Genomic DNA, 24,592 nt, shown 5'->3' with positions numbered 1-24,592 from the left:
TAGGAAGTGCCCCCAGGGAACTGAAGCAGGAGATGCTGAGTTCTGTTGCTCTGAAGACCTGGAGCTTCTGCAGACAAAGTCAACTGCTGGGGTGGGGCCTCAAGTAGGGACAAGGGAGCCTCCAGCCAATCCATGGGATAGGGGGTGTGGCCATTAGGCTGCCCTGTAAAATCCAGACCAGAGACCTCTTTATGCCCTAGTTTAGGGAAGTTCCACACACAGCCCCAGGCTGCAGGCAGCGGAGGGTGGGAGTGGATGCCTTCCCAGGGTGCCAGGGCCCTGGAGCTCATTCTGGGAGGTCACATGATATCACACCTTGCTTGTAGGTTCTCAACGCCTTGGACAGTGTTGAGAGAACAGTGTGCTGAGACAAGGCCTTGCGGGCTCCTGTCTTGACTTTATGGAGGAGTATTTGGTGCAGAGGGTCTCCCTGCTGGCTTCCCTGTATTAGGGGAAGGCTGTTGTTAAAATTTTCAGCGGCTCTTGCTGGCCCGGCTAGCTTCACAGGCGGGTAACAGAGACAACCAGAGACATACGGCTGGGCAGGGAAGCTGTACTTCTTTATTCAGGAACAACGATTCATAAACTAAGACAAACTAATCACCAAACAGAACTCTGCTGTCTCTTTGTGGCGGCGCAAGCACTCTCTCTCTTACTCTGGAACTCAGGAACTCTCCAACTCTGGCACTCTGGAACTCTCGTACTTGAGAGCCCTCTGAAACTCTGGCACACTCGAACTCAGGAACCCTCTCCCGGGGTTCCTTGGGGCGGGGCCAAGCAGGCCCGCGAAATTAACAGGACTCATCCAATTCTCTTGGCGGGGGAGGGCTAGAACAAACCAATGTAAAGCATACGACAATTCCCCCTTTTCTTTTTAACTAAATGACTATAGTATCAAGGGTGTGGGGTGAACAGAAACATATATAACAAAAACCAGCATGTTGCCAAGGGAAGGCCTGAGGGGGCCATATCTGAAAAAAAAAATTTCTTGCCTCTAGGGGGCTACTTGCCTCGACGGGCATTTGCATGGAGGCGGGGAACGGCCTAGAGTCCCACAGGCAGCTGGCTGCAACTTACTATGAAACAAAACTTGTTATTAGCATATCTACTGCACGATCCAACGTTTCTAATAGAGAAGGAATTTGAGACTTTTACATATCAACAACGTCTTTTAACCTTTTGTTACACCCATTCAAGATGGAGACACACCCTAGGTGTGGGCCGGACGGGTTGGTGTAGCTGAAAGCCAAGTGTGGTGCTGACAGACCCAGTGTGTCCAAACTGCCGCGGCATCTTGCGGCTTCTCACGTCGCAGGCATAACTGCGGGTGGAGGCGCCCAACGCCGCAGGAGTGATGGGAGATCGGAAGGAGCCGGAGGGCGTCGGGAGCGTGGAGTCAGAGAAAAGATGGAAGGCCTGTCTGATGTTGCAGCTAGACTTAAAAATACTTTGCGACTAGACTTAAAAATACTCTCATCCAATACCACAGCATTGAGGAAGACAAGTGGCGAGTTGCTAAGAAAATGAAAGATGTGACAATTTGGAGAAAACCTTCAGAAGAATTTGATGGATACCTCCGTATGTCTCTGGTCATCTCTGTTACCTGCCCGTGAAGCTAGCCTGGCCAGCTGGAGCCTCCAAATTTTAACAACAGAAGGCCGTGGGCATGTGGGCCTGCAACGTGGGAGGGGGTCACACTCAGTCCGCTCATGGGTTTAGTTGGAGGCAGGACCCAAATGGGTCCCCCTGGAGAGGAGTTGGGTGCATCACACAGAGCTATTACCTGGGCTATAGTATTCTGTTGTTCATCCCTTTTCTCAACTACTATTATTTTACTCTTTGTCTAATTTTGCCTTTGGCAGCCTGCCTTATAGTGAGAATATTAAAGACTGTACCCCTTCCAGGTAGGGGAGATAGCATAATTAGTCTGCAAAAAGTCTTAAATTTCTGAGATTCCAAAGGTCCCAGATTAAAACCATACCACCAGCATTAGCTAGAGCTGAGCATCGCTCTAGTCTCCCTCTCTTCTCTTTGTATTTCTTTCTTTCTGTCTTTTTTTTTTTTTACCTCCAGGGTTATTGCTGGGGCTATGTGCCTGTACCACAAACATAGTTCCCCTGGGGGCCATTTTTCTCTTTTGTTACCCTTTTTTTTTATTGTTGTTGTTGGGATGCATTGGATTGACCTTCTCGTGGTGCATCCCGTGAGTACCCATTCATTGGGGAAATTGACGATCCTTCCTAGCCGTCTGAATCCACATGGATCCCAGTTACTTTCAAAGCCAGCAACAAGCAGCTCCTGACAGCTTTCAACCTGATGCTGTTGACTGGCTACGGAAGAAGGGCAAACGCTAGAAGAAGAATTGTTGTGGTTGTTATTATTGCTGTCATTGATGTCACTGTTGTTGGATAGGAAAGATAGGAATGGAGAGAGGAGGCAAGACAGAGAGGCGGGAGAGAAAGACAGACAGCTACAGACCTGCTGCACTTCTTTTTTTTTTTTTTTTTTTTTTGCCTTCCCCCCCTACTGCTGCACTTCTTGTGAAGTGACCACCCTGCAGTTGGAGAGCCAGGGGTTTGAACAGGCATCTCTATACAGGTCTTGGTCCTTGCACTTCCCACCATGTGCGCTTAACCCGCTGGGCCACCACTGGCACCCCATATTTATTTCCTTACATTAAATTCTTTTTTCTCTCTTTTTTGCCTCCAGGTTTATTGCTGGGGTTCTGTGCCTGCAGCACAAATCCACTGCTCCTGGAGGCCATCCCTTCCCAGTTTTTACCCTTGTTTTTTCTGTTACTGTTATCATTATCATTGATGTTGTTTCTGGATAAGACTGAGAGAAATGGATAGAGGAGGAGAAGACAGAGAGGGGGAGAGAAAGATATACACCTGCAGACCTGCTTCACCGCCAGTGAAGCGACTCCCCTGCAGGTGGGGAGCTGGGGGCTCGAACTGGGATCCTTACTCTGGTTCTTGCATGGTGCCATGTGCGTTTAACCTGCAGTATTACCACCTGACCTCCAAAATTCATTTTTTAGGGAAAGAATGACACCCCATGTTACAATAAGATATTGCAATTGAGAGCAAGGGTAGACACCATAATGCTTGTGTAAAGAGACTGTCATGCATGGAGCTTCAAAGTTCCAGGTTCAGTTCCCTGCACTATCGCCAGGCAGAGCTGAGCAGATATCTGGCAAGAAAAAAAAAAAAAAAGAAAAGAAAAGAAAAAGAAAAAGAAATGAAAAATAAGGCAATGGTAGATGAAATGAAAAATCTATAGGCTCCTGTTCCATGCCCATTTCTAGATTCCAGCATCTGAGTGGTGGGCTCTGATGGCATCCAACCTGCTTTTTTCCTTTACTGTCAGCACCTTGATGTACAGTGTTTCTAACCAATCAGCTTGTGCCATGCTCAGTTTGAAACTGATAAAACCTGGGTGCTGGGGACCAAGTGTGTGCAGATCTGGTGGGAATCTGCCTGTTAACCTGAAGTAGTTGTTACTCCCATGTGACCTCAGTTCCAATTCTTGGTTACCTTTGAGCTATAGTAAGGACTTTTTAAAATATTTACTTTATTCCATTTTTTGCCCTTGTTGTTCTATTGTTGTAGCTATTACTGTTGTCCATAGGACAGAGAGAAATGATGAGAGGATGAGGAAGACAGAAAGGGGGGAAGATAGACACCTGCAGACCTGCTCCACCATCTGTGAAGTGATTCCTCTGCAGGTTTCTAGCCAGGGGCTACAGATTTTTTTGGTGAAATCTTAAACATAGGGGCCAGGTGCTGGGTCAACTGATTGAGTGCATATGTTACAATATACAAGGAACCAGGTTAAAACCTCCAGTCCCCACTTGCAGGGGGAAAATATGAGAAGTGGTGAAGCAGGTCTGCAGGTGTCTCTCCCTCTCTATTTCCCCTTCTCTCTTGCTTTATGGTTGTTTCTATCCAAATAAATAAAGTTATGGGGAATCAGGTGGTAGCACAGGGGGTTAAGCACAGGTGGCACAAAGCAAAAAGATCAGCATAAGGATCCCAGTTCGAGCCTACAACTCCCCACCTGCAGGGGAGTGACTTCACAGGCAATTAAGCAGGTCTGCAGGTGTCTGTCTTTCTCTCCCCCTCTGTGTCTTCCCCTCCTCTTTCCATTTATCCCTGTCCTATCTAACAATGATGACAGACAACAATAATAACTACACTCAGACAGAAGTTGAAAAACAAGATCAGAAACGAAAACACAAGCAGAACCTGAAATGTAATTGGCATATCACACCAAAGTAAAAGACTCTGGGGTGGGTGGGAGGGGAGAATACAGGTCCATGAAGGATGATAGATAACATAGTGGGAGTTGTATTATTAAATGGGAAACTAAGGAATGTTATGCATGTACAAACTATTGTATTTACTGTTGAATGTAAAACATTAATTCCCCAATAAAGAAACAAATTTTAAAAACAACAATAATAAATACAATAACAAAATTTTTTTTTAAAAATTAGGTGTCCGGAAGGTGGTGCAGTGTATAAATCATTGGACTCTCAAGCATGACGTCCAGAGTTCAATCCCCAACAGCACATGTACCTGATTGTTGTCTATTTTTTTCTCTTTCCTCCTATCTTTCTCTTTAGTAAATAAAATCTTTAAAAAAAAAAAAAAAAGGAAAAATCAGGCCTGAGGTCTGAAGGTCCCAAATCTTATCTCTGGCATCACCATAAACAGGAGTTCTGCTCTCTTTATCTCTCATGGGAATATAACAGGGACTAGAGAGCATAATGGTTATGCAAAGAGACTCATCTTGAGGCTCTCATGTCCCAGGTTCAGTATCCCACACCACTGTAAATCAGAGCCAAGTAAGAGCTCCGGTAATATATATATATATTTTTTATATAATATATAAATATATTGTGTATATATATATATATGCATAGACTCTCCTGTTGGAGAGTCCAGTTTCAAAGTAGTAGATGGAAAAGCCAACACCACCAGAAGCCAGATATTTCCCCTACTCTGGTAAAAAGAAATGCAATGAATATTTAAAGGAAAAAAAACTTAGTCCCCAGAGACTGTGTGTTGGACTCTTAAGCACTGAGGTCCTGAGGTTGAACCACAATGCCATAAGTGGTAGATCATGTTCTGGTCCTTTTCTCCTTCTTCCTCATAAATATCTACATAAAAACATGTATTTTACATGTCAACATGGGTGCATTAACCAAGTGATGTCAGTGAAATATTGCTTGAGTCATTGGCCCTGGGGAAGCTTGACTGCTGTGGCCTTGATCATTCAACTGTCTCTCCCCTGAATTCTGACACACAGTAGTGCATTCCAATATGAAAATGAAGTAATCTTGGGTGGGGTAGATAGTATAATGGTTATGCAAAGATACTCTCATGCCTGAGGCTCCAAAGTCCCAGGTTCAATCTCCCACACCACCATTCTTCTTCTTCTAGCGTTTGCCCTTCTTCCGTAGCCAGTCAACAGCGTCAGGTTGAAAGCTGTCAGGAGCTGCTTGTTGCTGGCTTTGAAAGTGACTGGGATCCATGTGGATTCAGTTGGCTAGGAAGGATCGTCAGTTTCCCCAATGAATGGGTACTCACGGGATGCACCACGAGAAGGTCGATCCCATGCATCCCATCACACCACTATAAACCATAGGAAATCAGTGTTCTGGAAAAAAATAATTTCTCATCTCTCATTAATATATTCTTATTTCTCTGATGGTCCTCTCATTGAAAAATATATATGCGCTCTTGTCAAGGCCCCAGGCCTCTACCTGGAAAGCTGCAAGGAATCTTATCTGATTGCAAAATAGGTGACCTGACAAAGGTCCAATTCGACAATCTAATCAAGAAATATGGGTGTAGGACCAGGTCAAGAATTCAACTGATAAAATAACCTGGCTAAGATTCTTGGGGCTTCTGCTCCCATTCCCAGCAACAGATCTACCAGAGTGGTGCTCTGTCTTGTCTGTGTCTCATATAACACACAAAATAAATCCTCAATATAGGTATAGTCACTTATTTTTTTTGTAATGACTAATTTCTTGATATTTATTGATTTCTATTGCACTCTCACACCCAAACCTCTGTGTGGGAACTCACCCCACTGGTCCTTGACACTGAAATCTCCACCGGGCTAACTCAAAGAAAGCTACTCAAAGAAGACTAATTATTCTGGGAATCAAGCAGTTGCACAGCAGGTTGAGCACATGCTGTGCGCAAAGAGCAAGGACTGGAGGATCCCGGTTCGAGCCCCCGGCTCCCCACCTGCAGGGGAGTCACTTCACAGGTGGTGAAGCAGGTCTGCAGGTGTCTATATTCATCTCTCCCCTTTGTCTTACCCATTTCTCTCAATTTCTCTGTCCTGTCAATATGGATGATATCAATAACAACAACAATAAGCACTACAAGAATAAAACAAGGGCAACAAAAGAAATAAATATTTTTTACAAAAGGTCAAATCTCTTTTTTTTGAAAAGTATTTTATTTACTTTATTATTATTATTTTTTTAGTTTTACTTCAATTTATTGTCACTAAAAGGGGAGAACAAGCAATAAATTAGGAGGATCAAAGCTGAAAGAAAACACAGTGTGGACATGTAAGGAAATTAACAATCAAAAAAGCTGCTTCTGGTCCCAGGCTCTAGATAAGTTTTCAACATTCACTATCCCATATCCTTCCCTCTACTCATAACCATAGGTGTAGTTTATAGATTTATTAGAAATACAAATGGATGTGGTGACTCCACAGATGATATTATAGTGTGGTTACTAAAACAGCAGCAGGTCATTTCCAAGGGAGGCCCATATAAACTAAAGAAATCCTTCAGAGAGTCTAAACTAATGAACAGTATATAAGTATATATTGAACACTCATTTTGTTCATTGATATGTAAAATGATAATCGAAATGTAGTGACTTGCCTTCAAGTAGCTCATTATTTAGTAGAAAAATTAAGTATACAAATAGCCGTTACAAAAAAAAAAAAAAAAACAGTAGCCATCATAGTTTCTGGTTGGTGGTGCACCTGGTTGAACGACCATATTACTGTGCATAGGGACCCAGGTTCGAGCCCTCCCCCCTATTTACTTTATTTTTGAGAGAGATGCAGAAAGAGAAAAAACAGAGCACTGCTCAGCTCTGGTTTATGGTGCTGTGGGGGATTAAACCTGGGACTTAGTATTCTCATGCATGAGAGTCTCTTTGCATAACCATTATGCTATCTATCCCAGCCCATAGACAAATATTCTAAGACTCAAGTTTATTCTAAGAATGGCCAGTGTGGCAAACAAGCTTCTGTCTGATGGAGACAGGAGTGTAGAAGCATAAGAGCTACAACTGGAAAGGAGTTTAGGGCCACAGCACAGATATAGATAACACTGGGTAAATATCTCAAGATAAGTACACTATTTTACTAATCAATGAACTAATCCCATATGGTTTTGGTATAGGTGATAATCTAAAATTTTAAACAGGTCACACATTTTCCTATCAGTCATGGGTGATCATTGTGGCAGAGGGGGAGGGCTTCTCATCTCCCAACACCCGCTGACCTCTGGATAGGCATGGAGTTGTCAACCCAGATCCTTGTGCAGTGTACTGTGTGTGCTTAACCAGGTGCACCACTACCTGTTCCCCCCGACCCCCAGTGGACAAATCTGAGCTCTCTTTCTGTTCTGTGCAGGAAGTGTAAGCCACAAAAGTGGAAGGGAGTCCTGAGTGTGATGGAATATGCCATGAATCTGGAGAAAGAGCTGGACCTGTCTATAAGATTCTCTACACAGAAGCTTCCAACACTGGAAAATCTGAGGTGAGGACTTCTGTCACCCTGGTCTCCCCAGACCAGGATTTTTCTGGGCAGGAGCTCACACCCTGTGCCTAGGCATTGGTTCCACAGGCTGAGGACTGAAGACCATCACTATGGGGACAGACAGAGAGGTGAGGGGCTGACTCAGGGCACTTGGGGACTCTGACCTGCAGAGCAGATTTCTCTCCCTGCTGGTCTCTCTCTTCTGCCTCTGGGGCCTCAGGTCTCTAGTGAGGAGGGTGGAGAGACAGGAAGTATGCACATGGAGACAGGCCCTGCTGCAGAGAGGACAGGAGACATCTGGTCCCTGCCAGAGAAGATGTCCTCAATGTCCTCAGTCCTGGAAGTGACTCTGCAGACCTGAAGGTTAGGTGGGGACTGTTTCCTTCTGGTTCTTTGCTGGAGCTCCCTTCAGAGGTGTTTCACAGCCACTCTGAGTGGAGTCTATTAGCTGAGGCCTCATGTTTAAAAGTCTCCACTCAGGGCCATCCCAGGTGAGCAGGGGACAGAGGGAGTGTCTTAGGGGCTGCTCCCTGCCCCTGTCACCTTGGTCTTCAATGACAAGGTCACATGCTCACCATGTGAAAGTGTTTATGACACAAGGATGAGACAGTGGAAATGAAACCAGATATTCTTTTTCAACCACAGTGCTGACCAGCTTTGGTTTATGGACATGCTGTGGATTTCACCTGGGACCCTGTAGCCTCAGACACTGAATCTATTTTGTGTCACCATTATGCTGTCTACTTAGCAGCATTTCAGAGTGTCAGCACATCTCAAAACCATCAGTTCTCCCCTCAGGCTGGAGCTCCAGGATGCGATAGGAGCGAGGGAGTGGAGCTAGTTAGAGACTTGCATGCGAAGGAGAGGTACCCAGTGTGTGGGGTATCTCTCTGGGATCAGGGAAAATAACTGCCATGTTTCCTCTGTAGGGCTACTTGGTGGGCAACAGAGTTCCCCAGAGGACATGTCTGTCCTCAGCTTTTCATCCTTTGCACACACACACACACAAACACACACAGACTAAAAACCCCTTTTCTGGTGTCCACAGCTCCACCCACAGAACACAGGAAAGCCTAAGCTGCAGATCAAAACCAGGGCAGGATTGCTGCTGGGTGAAGAGTTCAATGGAGTCTCCTCTGCTTGGCCTCAGTCTTTCTCTTCCCCCTCAGCTCTGTGACCTGCTCAGGACTCTCTTCCTGGAGGGAGAGTAGAAGGTCCTGGAGAAGGTCCACCTGGGCTCATTGTGCAGCCTGGAGGCCTGTGCAGAGTCATCACTTCCAGTACTTCCTGCAGCCTAAGGATGAAGGACTTCAGGAATATATTGCCAGTAACGAGTCGCTCTTCCTCCCTATTTTCAGAACATCTGCCCAGCTCAACCTGTAGCCCCAGGACAACTCTGCAGATGACTAGAGCTGTGACCCCCTGCATGTGGCGGAGGCCGCCCCCTTTCCGGGTCAGAGCAGCACACACCTCTTGTTCAGGCACCAGGTGCCGGCTAGCTTTGCAAGCAGGAGACAGATGACCAGGGACTCATTGCTGAGCTGGGAACTCAGTTCAATCTTTATTGATGAGCAGGAATTCAGTGCAATCAATCTAATCTCTATTCATTAGAAAATCCTGTCCTTTATATCTCCTGAGGCAGAAGTGTCAGGTGTGAAGAGGAAATACGTAGGATAGGGGGTGGGGAGAAGGAAAAATCATGTGAACCAGTGAGGATTAAATGGTGTAAAACAGGATGTGACTACGAGAGTTGGCAAAGTGGTAAGACCTCAAACCAGTAGGGATTAAACTAGTATGGGTCTCAAACAATACAGTGATTATGTAAATAGACCACAGTGTTAGCATTGCAAGTGAACCTAAAGTGATGATCAAAACAGAAAGGGTCTTAGAAGCAGAATTAGGAGCAGATCAACATGCTCAGAAATGACCTGGACAATCGCTGGATGGCAGAAGGGGGAAACACAAAGGTGCGTTTCTCTTCTCTAAATGCTGTCCTCCCCCTGACACTTTCCCAGGCTGTGCTCTTTCCCAACTTGAATATATGAGACCATCAACTCACCTGTTGTTGTCTGTCTGCAGATGATCACACAAAGTCATGGGCACATGATAAGGGTAGTGCTCTCACCAGAAGACTGGCATTCTGTCTTTAGGGCAGAACTGATGGACAGAGGAGCATGTAACCACCAAATGGTGTTGTTCACTTGTGGAATATAAATCACAACACAAACTTCCAAGGAAGGAAGGAAGAGACCCAACAGTCTGAGACCTTCTGAGAACCATGGTGGTTATCTAGGTAGACAGAAACACAGAAATCTGGTGGTTGGAGTGGAGTGGAGGTGTACCACTGGTATCTCTTTTAATGTTTACTTTTTCTTTTCTTTTTTAAAAATATTTATTTATTTAATTATTTATTTATGTATTCCTTTTTGTTGCCCTTGTTGTTTTTTATTGTTGCAGTTACTATTATTGTCTTTATTGATGTCATCATTTCCGGATGGGACGGAGACACATGGAAAGAGGAGGGGAAGACAGAGAGGGGGAGATAAAGATAGACACCTGCAGACCTGCTTCACAACTTTTGAAGCGACTCCTCTGCAGGAGGCTGGAACCGAGATCCTTATGCTGGTCCTTGTGCTTGGTGCCACCTGTGCCTAACCCACTGTGCTACTGCCTGACTCCCAATTTTTACTTTTTCTACAAAAATTGTAAATGTTTCTATTTTATTGTTTTACTAAGTATGGCAGAAACAGAGTAGATTGGGAGAGAGACAGCTGCATCTCTGCTTCACCATTTGTGAAGGTTTCCCATGCCAGAGGAGACTGGGTGCTTGAACCCTGGTCCTCTCACATTCTAACATGTGCACTCAACCAGGTGCACCACTGTCCAGGCCCTAAATGTTTATATATATATATATATATATATATAACTTTTAATTTTAAAAATGAAACATGACAAAAACCATAGGATAAGAAGGGTACAACTCCACACAATTCCCACCAACAGAACTCTGTATCCCATCCCCTCCCCTGATAGCTTTCCCATTCATTATACCCCTGGGAGTATGGACCCAAGGTCATTGGTGCAGAAGGTGGAAGCTCTGGATTCTGTAATTGCTTCCCTGCTGAACATGGGCATTGACAGGTGGATCCATACTCCCAGCCTGTCTCTCTCTTTCCATAGTGGGGCACATATCTGGAGAACTGGAGCTCCAGGATACACTGGTGCAGTCGTCTGCCCAGGGAAGTCAGGTTGGCATCATGGTAGCATCGGGAAACTGGTGGCTGAAAAAGAGTTTACATATAAAGCCATATAAATTGTTGACTAAATATCAACCTAAAGGCTGAAATATTGCAAATGGGGATTGGGCTCTCCATTTTGGAAAAAGCTAGTGGGTCTATTTTAATTATATTCCAAAGGGCCCATGACTTCATTAGCTTTTGCCTGAGCTTGACGTCTGGTATACAGGTGGAACCAAGGTATTATCTGGTGAGATGATGTCATGGTTGGCAAAAGGGCTAGAAATCTGGATCTGCAAGAGAGTAACTCCCAAATACGGGAAAGGTGTATAAATATTTTTGACTCTAAACCCTATTGATTTGATCTGGGGCCTATATTCAGAATGGGAGGCTATGTGACCTCTGCATCCCTGTAGGTCTGAATTTGCACTCTACTTTTTTTTTTTTTATGCATCTGGGATCCAGGAACAGTACAAGCAACACATTTGTAAGCTTGGCTCTTTAATTTGCTTAATGAGAGCTGATACCTCTCTTTCTCTCCCTTCAGTGACACTGAAAATTTTGAAGAAAGTACACTCATTATTTGGAGAATGTCCTTCATTTGTGTCATCTAACCATGGCTTTCATTCTTAGACTCAAGGGCAGCCTGTGTAGATGACACACGTGAAGGGCATTCTCCAAAGAATGAAAGGAGACCAAAATCTTTATCTCACTGAAGGGTAGTGAAGTGAGCATGCCATTCACAACTTCTCTTTGTTGTAGAAGATCATTAGGAATAAGAGAAGCGTGCACTGGCAGGGCCAGGTAATCAGTAAATAGTAGAGCTCCGGACTGCCAGGCCTGAGACTCCAGAATTAAATCCCATCACCCTAGTGTGTTGAGGTTTGAGTCAAGGTCCAGGACTGTAAAGCCAGGAGAGGGAGCAGGAGGGGTATCAGGTTCCTTGAGAGAATGGGTCTGCCCAGCTCCCATGTCACCACCAGGTCTGTAGGCCACCAGAGACGGGCGGAGAGCAGGGGACCTTGTGTCAGGGGATGAGCTCACTGAGTGGTCTTCAAGCACACCATGGCAGCAGACACTACAACAAACTAGCTCAGGTCACCATGGCAGTGGACAGAACACTTTATTGTCTCAGTTACAAGTTTTAAAGGGGTAACTGTGCAGAGGAAGGCAGCACAGCTGGACAATGAAACCAATATCTCCTTATAAGAAAAAAGAAAGCAAGGCAATGAGAAGATATGTATGGTGATACTGTAACAGGGAAATAGAAACTTAAAGAAGGTGAAGCCTACCAGAAGAAGGGGGGGGTGAATTGATGCAGTGAGACTGATAAGCTGGTTAGAATACCCTGTGTACTCTGGCCCATCTCATTCAACCAAAATGGCTGGCATGCCATTTTTTTTTTTAATAATTAAGATTTATTTTTTTTAATAATTTAGTAATAAAGACTGTCATCACATTATTTGTTAATTGGGTTAACTTTGAAAAGTCCCTTTGTTATGGTTTGCTGTACAGTATCCAGTATCTTGTATATAGCTGTGCTATTGGATGCTTCTAATCTACTTGGTCTAGGCTTTTGAGAGAGTCCGCATATCAAATACATAGCCTATATATTAAAAAGATTCAGTTTGTCTTTTGGGAAACTTTGAGACATACAATTGATTTCCCCCATCTCATATTAATTAACTACTGATTAATTAATTAATTAATTAATTAACTACTGATTATGTCTACATTTTGCTAGGAGTGTACATAAACACCATTCCCACCACCAAAGGACTGTGACCCATCCCTCCCGCCCACTCCCACCCCCCACTGGCCCAGGAAGCTGCATGTTTACCCCTCACCACTGGGTTTTTACTTTGGTGCCCTACTTACAATTTGATCAGGTCCTGCTTTTAGTTTCCCTTTCAGATCTTCTTCTATTCTTCTAAAAAATGTGCTTGGGATCTTGATGGGGATAGCATTAAATTTGTAGATGGCTCTGGGTAATATATTCACTTTGATGATGTTAAATCTTCCAACCCATGAACATGGAATATCTTTCCACTTCTTTGTGTCTTTTTCAATTTCTTTGAGTAGTGACTCTTAATTTTCAGTATACAAGTCTTTCACTTCTTTGGTTAGGTTTACTCCTAGATATTTTATTGTTTTTGTTGCTATAGAAAAAGGAACTGATTTCTGGATTTCAATTACTTCTAACTTAGTGTTTGCATAGAGGAATGCCACTGACTTTTGAAAGTTAATTTTATAGCCTGACACATTACTGTATTGCCTGATGATTTCTAAAGGCTTCTTGCTGGATTCCTTAGGTTTTTCTATGTATACTATCATGTCATCTGCAAATAAGGAGAGTTTGACTTCTTCTCTTCCAATATGTATGCCTTTAATTCCTTGCTCCTGTCTGATTGCTATGGCAAGAACTTCCAACACTATGTTGAATAGTAAAGGTGATAGTGGGCAGCCCTGTCTAGTACCTGATCTGAGGGGAAATGCTTCCAGTTTTTCACCATTGAGTATGATGTTGGCTGTAGGTTTGCTATATATAGACTCCACTATCTTCAGGAATTTTCCATCTATTCCCATTTTTTGTAGTGTTTTGATCATAAAGGGATGTTGTATTTTGTCAAAGGCTTTCTCTGCATCTACTGATATGACCATGTGGTTTTTGGTCTTGCTTTTGTTGATGTGGTGGATCACATTGATTGATTTACGTATATTAAACCAAATTTGCATGTCTGGGATAAACCCCACTTGGTCATTATGAACAATCTTTTTAATATACTGGTGTATCCGGTTGGCTAGAATTTCGTTCAATATTTTCACATCTATGTTCATCAGAGATATTGGCCTGTAGTTTAGTTTTTTGGTTGTGTCCCTGTCTGCTTTTGGTATTAGTGTGATGTTGGCTTCATAGAAGCTGGCAGAGAGTATTCCAGTGTCTTCAATCTTCTGGAAGACTTTTAAAAGTAGAGGTATTAGTTCTTCTTTGAAAGTTTTGTAGAGGTTGCATCTATTCCCAGATTCCTTGGCAGCTTGTCTGTGGGAGAACATCACCTGCCTTCTCCAGTGCTCCCGAGCCTTATATGTCCTAGTCATGCGTCAGTGCATCTCTATCCACGTTGGCCAGGCTGGTGTCCAGATTGGCAATTCCTGCTGGGAGCTCTACTGCCTGGAACATAGCATCCAACCTGATGGCCAGATGCCCAGTAACAGGTCCACTGGGGATGGAAATCACTCCTTCAGCACCTTTTTTAGTGAAACTGGCACTGGCAAGCGTGTTCCAAGGGCAGTGTTTGTAGACCTGGAACCCAGTCATTGATGAAATTCGCAATGGCCCCTACCACCAGCTATTCCACCCTGATCAGCTCATCACAGGCAAGGAAGACGCTGCTATATCCATTATACAGAGGCAGTGGTTGCAGGCTATCTTGGTCACACTTCAATTCCATCAGAACCCAGAGAGAGAAGAGGAAAAAAAGGGCATTTGGAAGTCATAATATATGTAGAAAGAAAAGTCAAGACTACAGAAAATGGGCAAATATGTGCCGACAAGTGCGAAGGTCTTCAGGGATTCCTGGTTTCCCACAGCTTTGGTGGGGGAACTGGTTCTGGGTTCACCTCTCTATTGATGGAGCATCTCTCTGTTGACCATGGCAAGAAGTCCAAGCTCCAGTTTTCCATCTACCCATCTCCCCGGGTCTCCACAGCTGTCGTGGAGCCCTACAACTCCATCCTCACCACTCACAGCACCCTGGAGCATTGTGACTGTGACTTCTTGATAGACAATGAAGCCTCCTTTAACATCTGTTGTAGAAATCTGGACATTGAACGACCAACCTACATCAACCTCAATCGCCTGATTAGTCAGGTAGCGTCCTCCACCACTGCTTCCCTCAGGTTTGATGGAGCCCTGAATGTTGACCTGGCAGAATTCCAGACCAACTTGGTGCTCTATCCCCGCATCCACTTCCCTTTGACCACCTATGCCCCTGTCATCTCCGCTGAGAAAGCATACCACGAACAGCAGGCATTGGTGATTTCTGGAACAGAAAGCTCTTCATGCCGACCGGATGGTGAAGTGTGCCCCTCACCATGGTACATACATGGCCTGCTGCCTGTTGTACCATGGTGACATGGTTTTATTTTCCTAGTGTCTCTGTTATAAGTTGAAAGGAAAGAAAGAAAAAAAAAGAATTAATTTGATTTACCATATTTCCAGAATAAATTTTTTAATTTAAAAAAAATAAAGTTTTGTAGAATTCATTTGTAAAACCATCTGGTCCAGGACTTTTATTTTTGGGAAGATTTTTAATAACTGTTTCAATTTCATTAGCTGTTATGGGCCTGTTCATGTTATCCACTTCGTCTTTACTTAGTTTTGGAAGTTGGTAGGTATCTAGGAAATCATTCATTTCTTCCAGGTTCTCTAGCTTGGTGGCATATAGTTGTTCATAGAAGCCTCGCATGATATGTTGAATTTCTGCAGTGTCTGTTGTGATTTCTCCTCTTTCATTTACTATCCGATTTATTTGGGTCTTCTCCCTTTTTTGTTTTGTGAGTCTGGCTAAAGGCTTGTCTATTTTGTTTACCCTTTCGAAGAACCAACATTTACTTTCATTGATCTTTTGTATGGTTTTCCTATTCTCAATGTTATTTATTTCTGCCCTAACTTTAGTGATTTCTGTCCTTCTGTGCTTTAGGGTTCCTTTGTTGTTCTTCTTCTAGGTCTTTAAGATGTGCAATCAGGCTGTTTATTTGTGCCTTTTTTTGTTTCCTAATGTGTGCTTGTATAGCTATGAACTTCCCTCTTAGGACTGCTTTAGCTGTGTCCCAAATATTTTGATAGCTTGTGTGTTCATATTCATTGAACTCTCGAAACATTTTGATTTCTTCCTTGATTTCCTCTTTGACCCAGAAGTTGTTAAGAAGTGTACTGTTGAGCTTCCACATTTTGGCACTGTTACTAATCTTTTGTTGATTATTAAGTGTTAGTTAATTCCACTGTGGTCTGAGAAGATGCTTGGGATGATTTCAGTGCTCTTGAATAGGCTGATGCTGTCTTTGTGGCCTAACATATGGTCTATTCTTGAGAATGATCCATGTGGATTTGAGTAAAATGTGTATTCCAGTTTCTTGGGATGAATGACTCTGAAAATGTCCAATAGTTCTAGTTTATCTATCTCTTCATTTAGCTACCTTATGTCTTTACTGATTTTCTTCCTGGATGATCTGTCAAGTTGAGAGAGTGGGGTGTTGAAGTCCCCTACTATGATTGTGTTACTGTTAATATATTGCTGTAGCTCTTTCAGTAGAAGTTTGATGTATTTAGATGGCTTCTCATTGGGTGCATAGATATTAATAATTGTTAAGTCCTCTTGATTGACTGATCCTCTGAGCATTAAGTAGTGTCCATTCCTATCTTTTTTAATCTTATCTATTTTAAAGTCTATCATGTCAGATATGAGAATAGATGTTCCTGCTCTTTTTTGTGGGCCATTGGCTTGTATGATAGTTTTCCATCCTTTCACTTTAAGTCTGTGTTTGTCTTGTTGCGTTAGGTGAGTTTCCTGTAGACAACATATTGTTGGGTTGTGTTTTCTGATCCATCTTCCTACTCTGTGTCTTTTAATAGGTGAATTCAGGCCATTGACATTTATTGATATCAAAGATTGAAGATATTTTAATGCCATTCTTGTAGAGTTTTAGAGTGTTTTGATATATGTCCTATTTGTGGTGTTCTGGTTGTTTATAGGAGACCTTTCAGAACTTCTTTCAGGGCAGGCTTGGTGATGGTTGCTTCCTTCAACTGTTGCTTGTCTGAGAAGGTTTTGATGCCTCCATCTAGTCTGAATGACAGTCTAGCAGGATATAGTATTCTTGGCTGAAAGCCTTTCTCATTGAGCACTCGATAGATATCTTGCCATTCTCTTCTGGCCTGTAGTGTTTGTATGGAGAAGTCTGCTGCTAATCTTATGGGTTTTCCTTTGTTTTTCTCTTGCAGCCTTGAGGATCCTTTCTTTATCCTTATTCCTTTCCATTCTAAGTATAACATGTCTCGGTGTCTTTAGGTCTGGGTTAATTCTGTTTGGGACCCTCTGGGCTTCTTGAATCTTTATATCTTTGAAGTTGTCTAGACTAGAGAAGTTTTCAGCTATTATGGCCTGGAGAATGCTCTCTTCCTCTCCTTCTCTTTCTTCCTCTGGTAAGCCAATAATGCATATATTGTTTCTTTTGAAGTCATCCCATAGGACTCTGTTGTTTTCAGCATCTCTTAATCTCTTTTTGAGATCTCTTACTTATTTTTTAGTTGTCTCTAATTCATCCTCAATCTTGCTAATTCTGTTTTCAGCCTCATAGATTCTATTCTCTCTGCCCTCTACTGCTTTCTGGAGGTCATCTATTTTGTTGCCCTGCTCTGATACTGTTTTAGCTTGTTCAGCTAGTTGCCTTCTTAGCTCAGCGATTTCAGCTTTCAGTTCTCTAATAACCATGAGATTATTAGAATTTTCTTCCAAATTCTCATTTGTTGTTCCTGCATTTCTGATTACAATTTTTTCAAATTCTTTACTCACTCCTGTTATTATTTCCTTAGCTAATGTTTGGATGTTGAACTCGTTGTTTTGTGCTTCACCCTCTGGAGGACTTTTAGCTGGACTCTTGTCCTGGTTCGAGTCCCCAATATTTTTTCTTGTTGTTTTAACCATTTTATATATTTTATATTATGTTATGAGTTCCCTTTATCAGTACTTTTCAAATTATTGATCACTATTGCCTGGATTGACTTGTGGCTAAGTAATTTAATTAAAGCTTTTACCGTGGTGGAAGTTAACAGTTTTTTCAATCCCTGAGTTGGAGCTCAGTGATGTAAAAGCCTCTTTTTTTTTCTTCCCTGTAGGCTATGGGTGCCTGAGGGCTTTTAAACTATCAATAGGCTTTTTAGCTTAATCACTGACTCCTGACCAAGAGATAAAGCAGGGTGTGTCAGAGATAATCCATTGGTTATGCAAAGAGACTTTCACAGCCCCTCAGCTATGCCACAGAGGTATAGGTCTTCTCCTGAGTTTCCCGGTTAGATCTCTGTCCCCTGGTGTCCCTCCCTGTTGCTGCTCCATATTCTGAGAGTAGTAGCAATGGAGAGTTGCACTTGGTGAGTCTCTGGGGAGTCCTTTCCTCCCTTCAGCTGTCCCCTTGTTGGTGGAGCAGACTGGAGGTGGTGTCTCCACTGATAAACTGTTCAACTGTTACCAGTTACTTAATCTCTCCTTAGGCCCCTCTCTCCTCTCTGTCACCAGCCACGCGTGTTTGTACTCACGGGTGATTTACTAGGTTCCTGTGGTCATTCTAGTCCTGTCTTGTTTCGGTCTGGGTGGTCTCCTTTGGTATTCCTAGTTGATCCAGGAGAGGAGAGGAGAGGAGAGAAAAACGCCATTTTATTTTTCACTTGTACTATTCTCCCAGTTCTTAGTCTCACTCCACTAACCTTCTAGCAACTTCCCTGACAGCTCAGTCCCTGGCTTGTGCTCAGAGAAGTTCTCTTGTTGGAAGAAGCACTCCCAGGGAAAGGAAGGTCCAGGGAGACTCATGAACTCTCCACCAACCCTCACTTGTCAGACTCAGCATTTCCTGCTCCTCCTCAGGGACCAGCTCACCCCAGGCACCAGAGAAAAGACAGTCCCTCTGCCAAACACTTCCACTGCCTCCCAAGGGGTGCTGACCAAAAAGCTGTAATTGCATTTAGGTAATTAACAACTCAGAGGAAAGTTTTCAGGAAAGTTCTCCCTCCCAGCCCTCATTCCCATGGCTCCACAGGTGACAGGATAATTGCAGGGCTGAGGGGAGGGGGACAGAAGCAAAAGTCCATATATCAGGGTCTGGCTGCCTCCGGCATCTGAATGTCCTGCCATAGTGAGCACTGCTCTGAGCCCACGGTCCTGACGCAGGGAAGGAGTCTGGTGAGTTTGATCTGTTTCTGTCTGAGATGTTGAGTTTGTTGGAGAAAAGCCAGATGGTGATTATGGTGGGTGTTCTCATCAGGAATGCCTTCTACACTCCTGAAGTCTAAGTGTCTAGAGTTAGCCTGACTAGTGCCAAAGCCACCGAGGAGGTGGTGACCCTGAGGGCTAGCAGGTAGCCATGAGGATGGAGGAGCTCTGAGCCATCCCTAAAGACTCACAGTGCAACAGGAAGTCCCCCTGCTGACATAGAAGGGGGCAGTGGGTCCAGGATAAAGGAATCTGACTTTAAGGTGCTTCAGGATGCAGGTTAGGCCAACCTGTAGTTCAGTTTCTCTTAAGGAATCAGAGTCTCAATATTCATGGTTCCTGAGGTGCAGCCTGAATGCCTCCAGGAGTGTACTATAGAGCAGCACCAGCCAGGAGAAACACCTGGCCCTGGGCAGGAAGTGACTTATGTGGGGGTGCTTGAATAGAGGACTTCTCTGCATCCGGATGGAGCAGGCAGTGAAGAGAGACTCCTTGTGTCCCCACTGAACACATCCAGTGTCTGGCAGTTCTACTGAGGCCATGCTCCCAGTCAGACAGAGAAGCTAGCAGGTGAGAGGGGGCATGGCAGCAGGGGTACTAGGTGCTATGCTATGTTTGATGTTCTATCCAGACACCTGAAAATCTCCCAGTATCATTCCCTGAATGTGGTATTTCAACTGATGAAGTGAACATTATGACAGACAGCATTTTACACTGTGTTCACATCCACAACATCCCCAGATCCTAGCATACGGCCATGTACACTCCAGTAAGTCTACTTAACCACGCATAGCAGCACTTCCATTTGGTGAGCAGTAAGTGTATAAACAGATCATCTGAATATAATTGTAATCTAGTTTCTGCCTCAGACTCCTTTACCATCCATTTGTGATGGGTGTGCCGCTGCACAGGCCATCCCACAGGCTTGTTTCACAGTTCCTGTGACACGTGTTTCTGTACTTGCCTTCCAGACTTAAGTGCTTTAGTCTCCCACTTTCTCTTCACTGCCATTCCCCCATATTCCAGAGAACTTCCTTGGAAGGTGCTACCATGTCTACTGTCTGGGCTGCTGCTATGTTTCTATTTATTTATTTGTTTTTTTATGTTATTTATTTTTCAGTTATCACTGTTCACCTCTGGCTTATGGTTGTCTTGAAGATTGAAACTGGAATCTTGGGTTCCTCAGGATTGCATATATTGTTGCATCATAATGCTCTCTCCACAGCATGAACACTACATTTTTTCCAATGGATATGATATATATTTCTCTCTTTTTTTTCTTTATAAAATAAAAAAAAACAAGACCATAGGACAAGAGGGGTGTTTCCAATATCAGAGTTCCATATTCCATCCCCTGTCTTGAAAGGTTTGCTATTCTTTATCTCTTTGAGAGTATGGATGGGGGGTCACTATGGGGTGCAGATGGTGGAAGGTCTGGCTTCTGTAATTGCTTCCCCTCTTAACAGGGTGTTGGCAGGTTGATTCATATTCTGAGCTTGTCCCTATCTTTCCATATTAGGGAAGGTATCTGGAGTGGTGGGGCTCCAGGACATGAGCTCAACTGCCCAGGGAAGTCCAATTGGCATCATGGTACCATCTGCAACTTGGTGTCTGAAAAAGCATTAAGATACAAAGCATAACAAATTGTTTAATAGCCAGGAACCTAAAGGCAAGAATATAGCAGATGAGTTTTGTCATGTCTATTTTGGAAATGGCTAGTGGGTCTATTTTAGGCATATTTCAAGGGCCCATGACTTTACTGATTTTTGCCCAAGCACAACAGCTATCCTGCAGGTAGACCAAAGGTATTGTCTAGGGAGATGGTGTCAGAATTGGAAATAGAACTAAAAAAAGTTGGACCAGGGCAGAAAGTAGCTCCCAAATATAAGAAAAGTATATAATGCTGGCATTCATGTGGAGTGCCTCCAACCAGGATGTAAACCACTGGCATTCTGCGACTGGTTCAAGGGACCACATACAAAGAAAGGAAGTGCCAGGAGAAATACTTGTAGGAACCTCTGTTTATTTAGGGTAGAACACAGAGTTTTATAGCAAACAAATAAAGGATATTTTTCACATATGTCAGAATCTACAGGTTTCATAAAGGTCAGCTTGCACCTATAATGTAGAGGGGTAGGAATGACAAGAATTGATTCAATACCAAAAGGTCAAGGCAATTGTTTTCCATGGCATCTTAATTATCCAAAGGTATTAAGAAAAACATAGTGGCTAAACCAGTAGAATGAGATGAAACAGAAAGAGACAAGGCATGATGAAAATGATAGATATTAAAGGAAAGGAAATAGATATGGGGGTTGCACTGCCAAGGTACTGGCAAGGGTGTATGATACACTAAGTTCTCCTATATGATCAAAAGGTGAACTTATTGTGAACATGTAAATTTTATTGACTATAGTAAACTTTGAGTGAACCTCAAGCAGGCAGCCATTTGGCCTGCTAGCAGGGGAAACTAACTGTGAGAGTCTTGTAGGATTTCTGTGGGCTTGAGAGACTAACAATGGGAAACTTAGTCATGGAAGACTTCTCTCTTAGTTCATCCCTATACAAGAGACGACAAGTGGGGTGTCTTTCCAGACCTCCATACAAGGATGGGAGAGCTCCTCTAAGCTCTACCATGCTTTCACATAGTCCAACATCTCTTCTTTTTTAATTTTATTAATGAACAGTGTCTGTGGGTCTATGTCAGCAAAATATGTCATGTCTGTCATAGTAAGAGCAGTGTAGGGATGAATAGAAATTTTCTGAACTGAAACGTTGATAATGCCATGCATATGCTTTTTGAGGAATTGAATGAGGCAAGGAGAAAATCAGTAACAGAACTATAATAGCCATCAAGGGTCCTAGAAGAGGTAAAAGCCAAGAAGTTAGAGGGGAAGAAAACCAAGAGTTAGTGCTGAAAGAGTAATAGGAATTCTTAATATAATGGCTAAGTTTATGCAAGGTATCAACATTTTGTTTGACCAGTTCAGACAGATTCATTTATGAAAAAATGGCATTCTTCTTGTGGGTATTATCTGGGAAGATGGTATCTCAGTTGGAAAAAGGACTAAAAAGCTGGATCAGGGAAGAGAGTAGCCATTCTGCCCTTTTATGCAGTAGCTTTCCCAGAGTTACTCAAACCGTGCAATACTTCTCCTCAGAGAATATGATGCTGTCTCTGTTTCCAGGTGGAGTCAATGGTGAATGGAGGACACAGGACTGGGTGACAGCATCCATTCAGCCCACACCACCTGCCCCAGACAGGAAGTTGCTCAGGACAGAAGCATCATCCCTGGGAACACAGAGGATGATTGGCAGGGATGTGGCACTAGCAGTGATCTTCCTCATTCAAGTTGCAGTAGGAGCCCTGGGGAACCTCTCTCTCCTCTGTCAGTATATCTCTCTTCACCTCACTGAGCACAGAGTAAGGCCCACTAACTTGATCCTGAAGCACCTACTCTTTGCCAACTGTTTGACCCTCCTCTTCAAAGGTGTGCCCCACACTATGGCAGCCTTGGGGTGGAGGCATTTTTCCAGCGATATTGAATGCAAACTTGTTTTGTATCTACACAGAGTGGGAAGAGGAGTGTCCCTATGCACCACCTGCCTTCTGAGTGTCTTCCAGGCCATCACCATAAGCCCCTGGACCTCCAGGTGGGCAGGGCTTAAGGACAAAGCCCCCGGGTACATGAGCATCCTCATTTCCCTGTCTTGGGTCCTTGAAATGCCGATAAATGTCATGTTTCCCATATATTTGAGTGCCTCATTGAAGAAAATAAACACCACAGATTTGAAAGTCTTTATATTCTATTCTGATGTTTATCACGGCCAAACTTCAAACTCAGTGTGTACAGTCCTGCTGTTTCTCACAGATGCTGTGTGTCTGGGGTTCATGCTCTGGGCCAGTGTCTCCATGCTTCTCATCCTGCACAGGCACCAGCAGAGGGTCCAGCACCTTCACAGGAACAAGGTCTCCTCCAGACACTCCCCTGAGTCCAGGGCTACCAGGACCATCCTCCTCCTGGTGAGCACCTTTGTCTTCTTCTACCTCCTCTCCTCCATCTGCCAGACTCTTCTGGGTCTTCTTAACCAGCCCTCCGCATTGCTGGTGAACATTGCTGCCATGATGGCTTTGTGCTTCCCAGCCATCAGTCCCTTTCTACTCATGAGCAGGGACTCCGGCATGGTTAGGTTCTGATTTGCCTACATGATGAATATAAAACTTCCTAATATTATGATTAAAATATAAATTGTAGTTGTTTACACAATGGAGAGTTACTCATTACCTCAGCTTTCTTATTAGTGTTGTAAATGAAATGACCAGTGGACTGAAGGACACATTGAGCATGTAGTCAAAAGCCCAAACATAATGCAGCAGATTTGTAATATGGTTTTGTCAATGTTTCCTTTTTATAAATAAAAAAAAATATTATTGGATAGAGTTAGCCAAAATCTGATAGGGTAGGGAGTGATAGTGAGACAGAGAGGCAGAGAGACACCTGCAGTTATGAGTATAGCTAAAACAGACCTACAAGCTTTTTCCAAAACAGAGACCCAAAATCATCATCTACAATATTATTTCCTTTAAGTTCATGATTAGTCAATGATATATTCTTCTTTGTAGCTTAACTCTTCTTAAGCCACCAGCTTCCAGATATTACCATGATATCAACCGGACTTCCCCTGGCAGATGACCCCATTAATGTGTCCTAGAGTCTTGCCTCCCCAGAGCTCTTCCCCACTAGGGAAAGAGAGGACTCTGGATCCATACTCCCAGAGGGATACAGAATAGGGAAGCTATCAGGGGAGGGGAGGGGATATGGAACAAGTAGAAAGAGCTAAAAAGATACCATAAAGTTCCTAATGAATTATTTTCCTTTATTGGGGGGAGATTAGAGGTTATAGTCAACAGTAAAATACGGTTAATTGTGGAGGCCAGGTGGTGACGCACCTGGTTAGGCACACACATTACAGTGCTCAAGGACACAAGTTCAAGCTCCTGGTCCCCTTCTGCAGGGGAAATGCTTCATGAGTGATGAAGCAGGGCTGCAGGTGTCTGTCTTTCTCTTTCCCTCTCTATCTCCATCTCCCCTCTAATTTCTCTCTGTCCCTATCCAATAATAAATAAGTAAAAGTATTTAAAATACAGTAGTTGGTGCATGTGTAACTTTCCTCTCTCACCTAGGTCCTTCTCCACCATCATGTCCCAGGAAATGAACACTCCCCCTCCCTAGCCCCAGGGTCCCAGGCAATACACCAAATCTATTCCAAGTTCTGCTTTGTGTTTTCCCTTTCATTCTTAAGTTTCAACTTCCATGGGTGAGATCATCCCATATTCATCATTCTCTTTCTGACTGATCTCACTCCACATGATTCCTTCATGCTCCATACAAGATGAGGTGAAGAATTATTCATTGTTTTTTCATTAAAATTATTCATTCTTTTAAATTTTATTTATGCATTTATTATTGGGTAGAGACAGAGAGAAATTGGCAGGGCAGGGAGAGATATAGAGACAGAGAGACACCTGCATCCCTGCTTCACCACTTGTGATGCTTTTCCCCT

The 24,592-nt window shown here is 43.4% G+C and overlaps 1 protein-coding gene across 1 annotated transcript; it reads left to right on the top strand.

Annotated features, from left to right (window-relative positions):
* Positions 1-14,673: 14,673 nt before the first annotated feature.
* On the top strand, positions 14,674-23,225 carry LOC103123634 (vomeronasal type-1 receptor 4-like). The gene is made up of 3 exons (XM_060171008.1): positions 14,674-15,078; positions 20,014-20,044; positions 22,426-23,225. The coding sequence occupies exons 1-3, from the start codon at positions 14,674-14,676 to the stop codon at positions 23,223-23,225; spliced, it is 1,236 nt and encodes a 411-aa protein (XP_060026991.1).
* Positions 23,226-24,592: the final 1,367 nt, after the last annotated feature.

Source organism: Erinaceus europaeus, chromosome 2 (genome assembly GCF_950295315.1).
Source record: "Erinaceus europaeus chromosome 2, mEriEur2.1, whole genome shotgun sequence".
In the NCBI taxonomy this organism is placed as follows: Eukaryota; Metazoa; Chordata; class Mammalia; order Eulipotyphla; family Erinaceidae; genus Erinaceus; species Erinaceus europaeus.
Note: the sequence above shows the minus strand (reverse complement) of the source record. Positions and strands in the feature narration are given on the sequence as shown.

Bases quoted from the DNA above. Each gene is read 5' to 3' on its own strand.
- LOC103123634 (XM_060171008.1), top strand. From the start codon at position 14,674: ATGGAGCATCTCTCTGTTGACCATGGCAAGAAGTCCAAGCTCCAGTTT. The intron at 15,079-20,013 runs GTGATTTCTGGA...TAAGTGCTTTAG, and splicing joins ACCACGAACAGCAGGCATTG to TCTCCCACTTTCTCTTCACT. The intron at 20,045-22,425 runs ATATTCCAGAGA...TCTGTCAGTATA, and splicing joins CTCTTCACTGCCATTCCCCC to TCTCTCTTCACCTCACTGAG.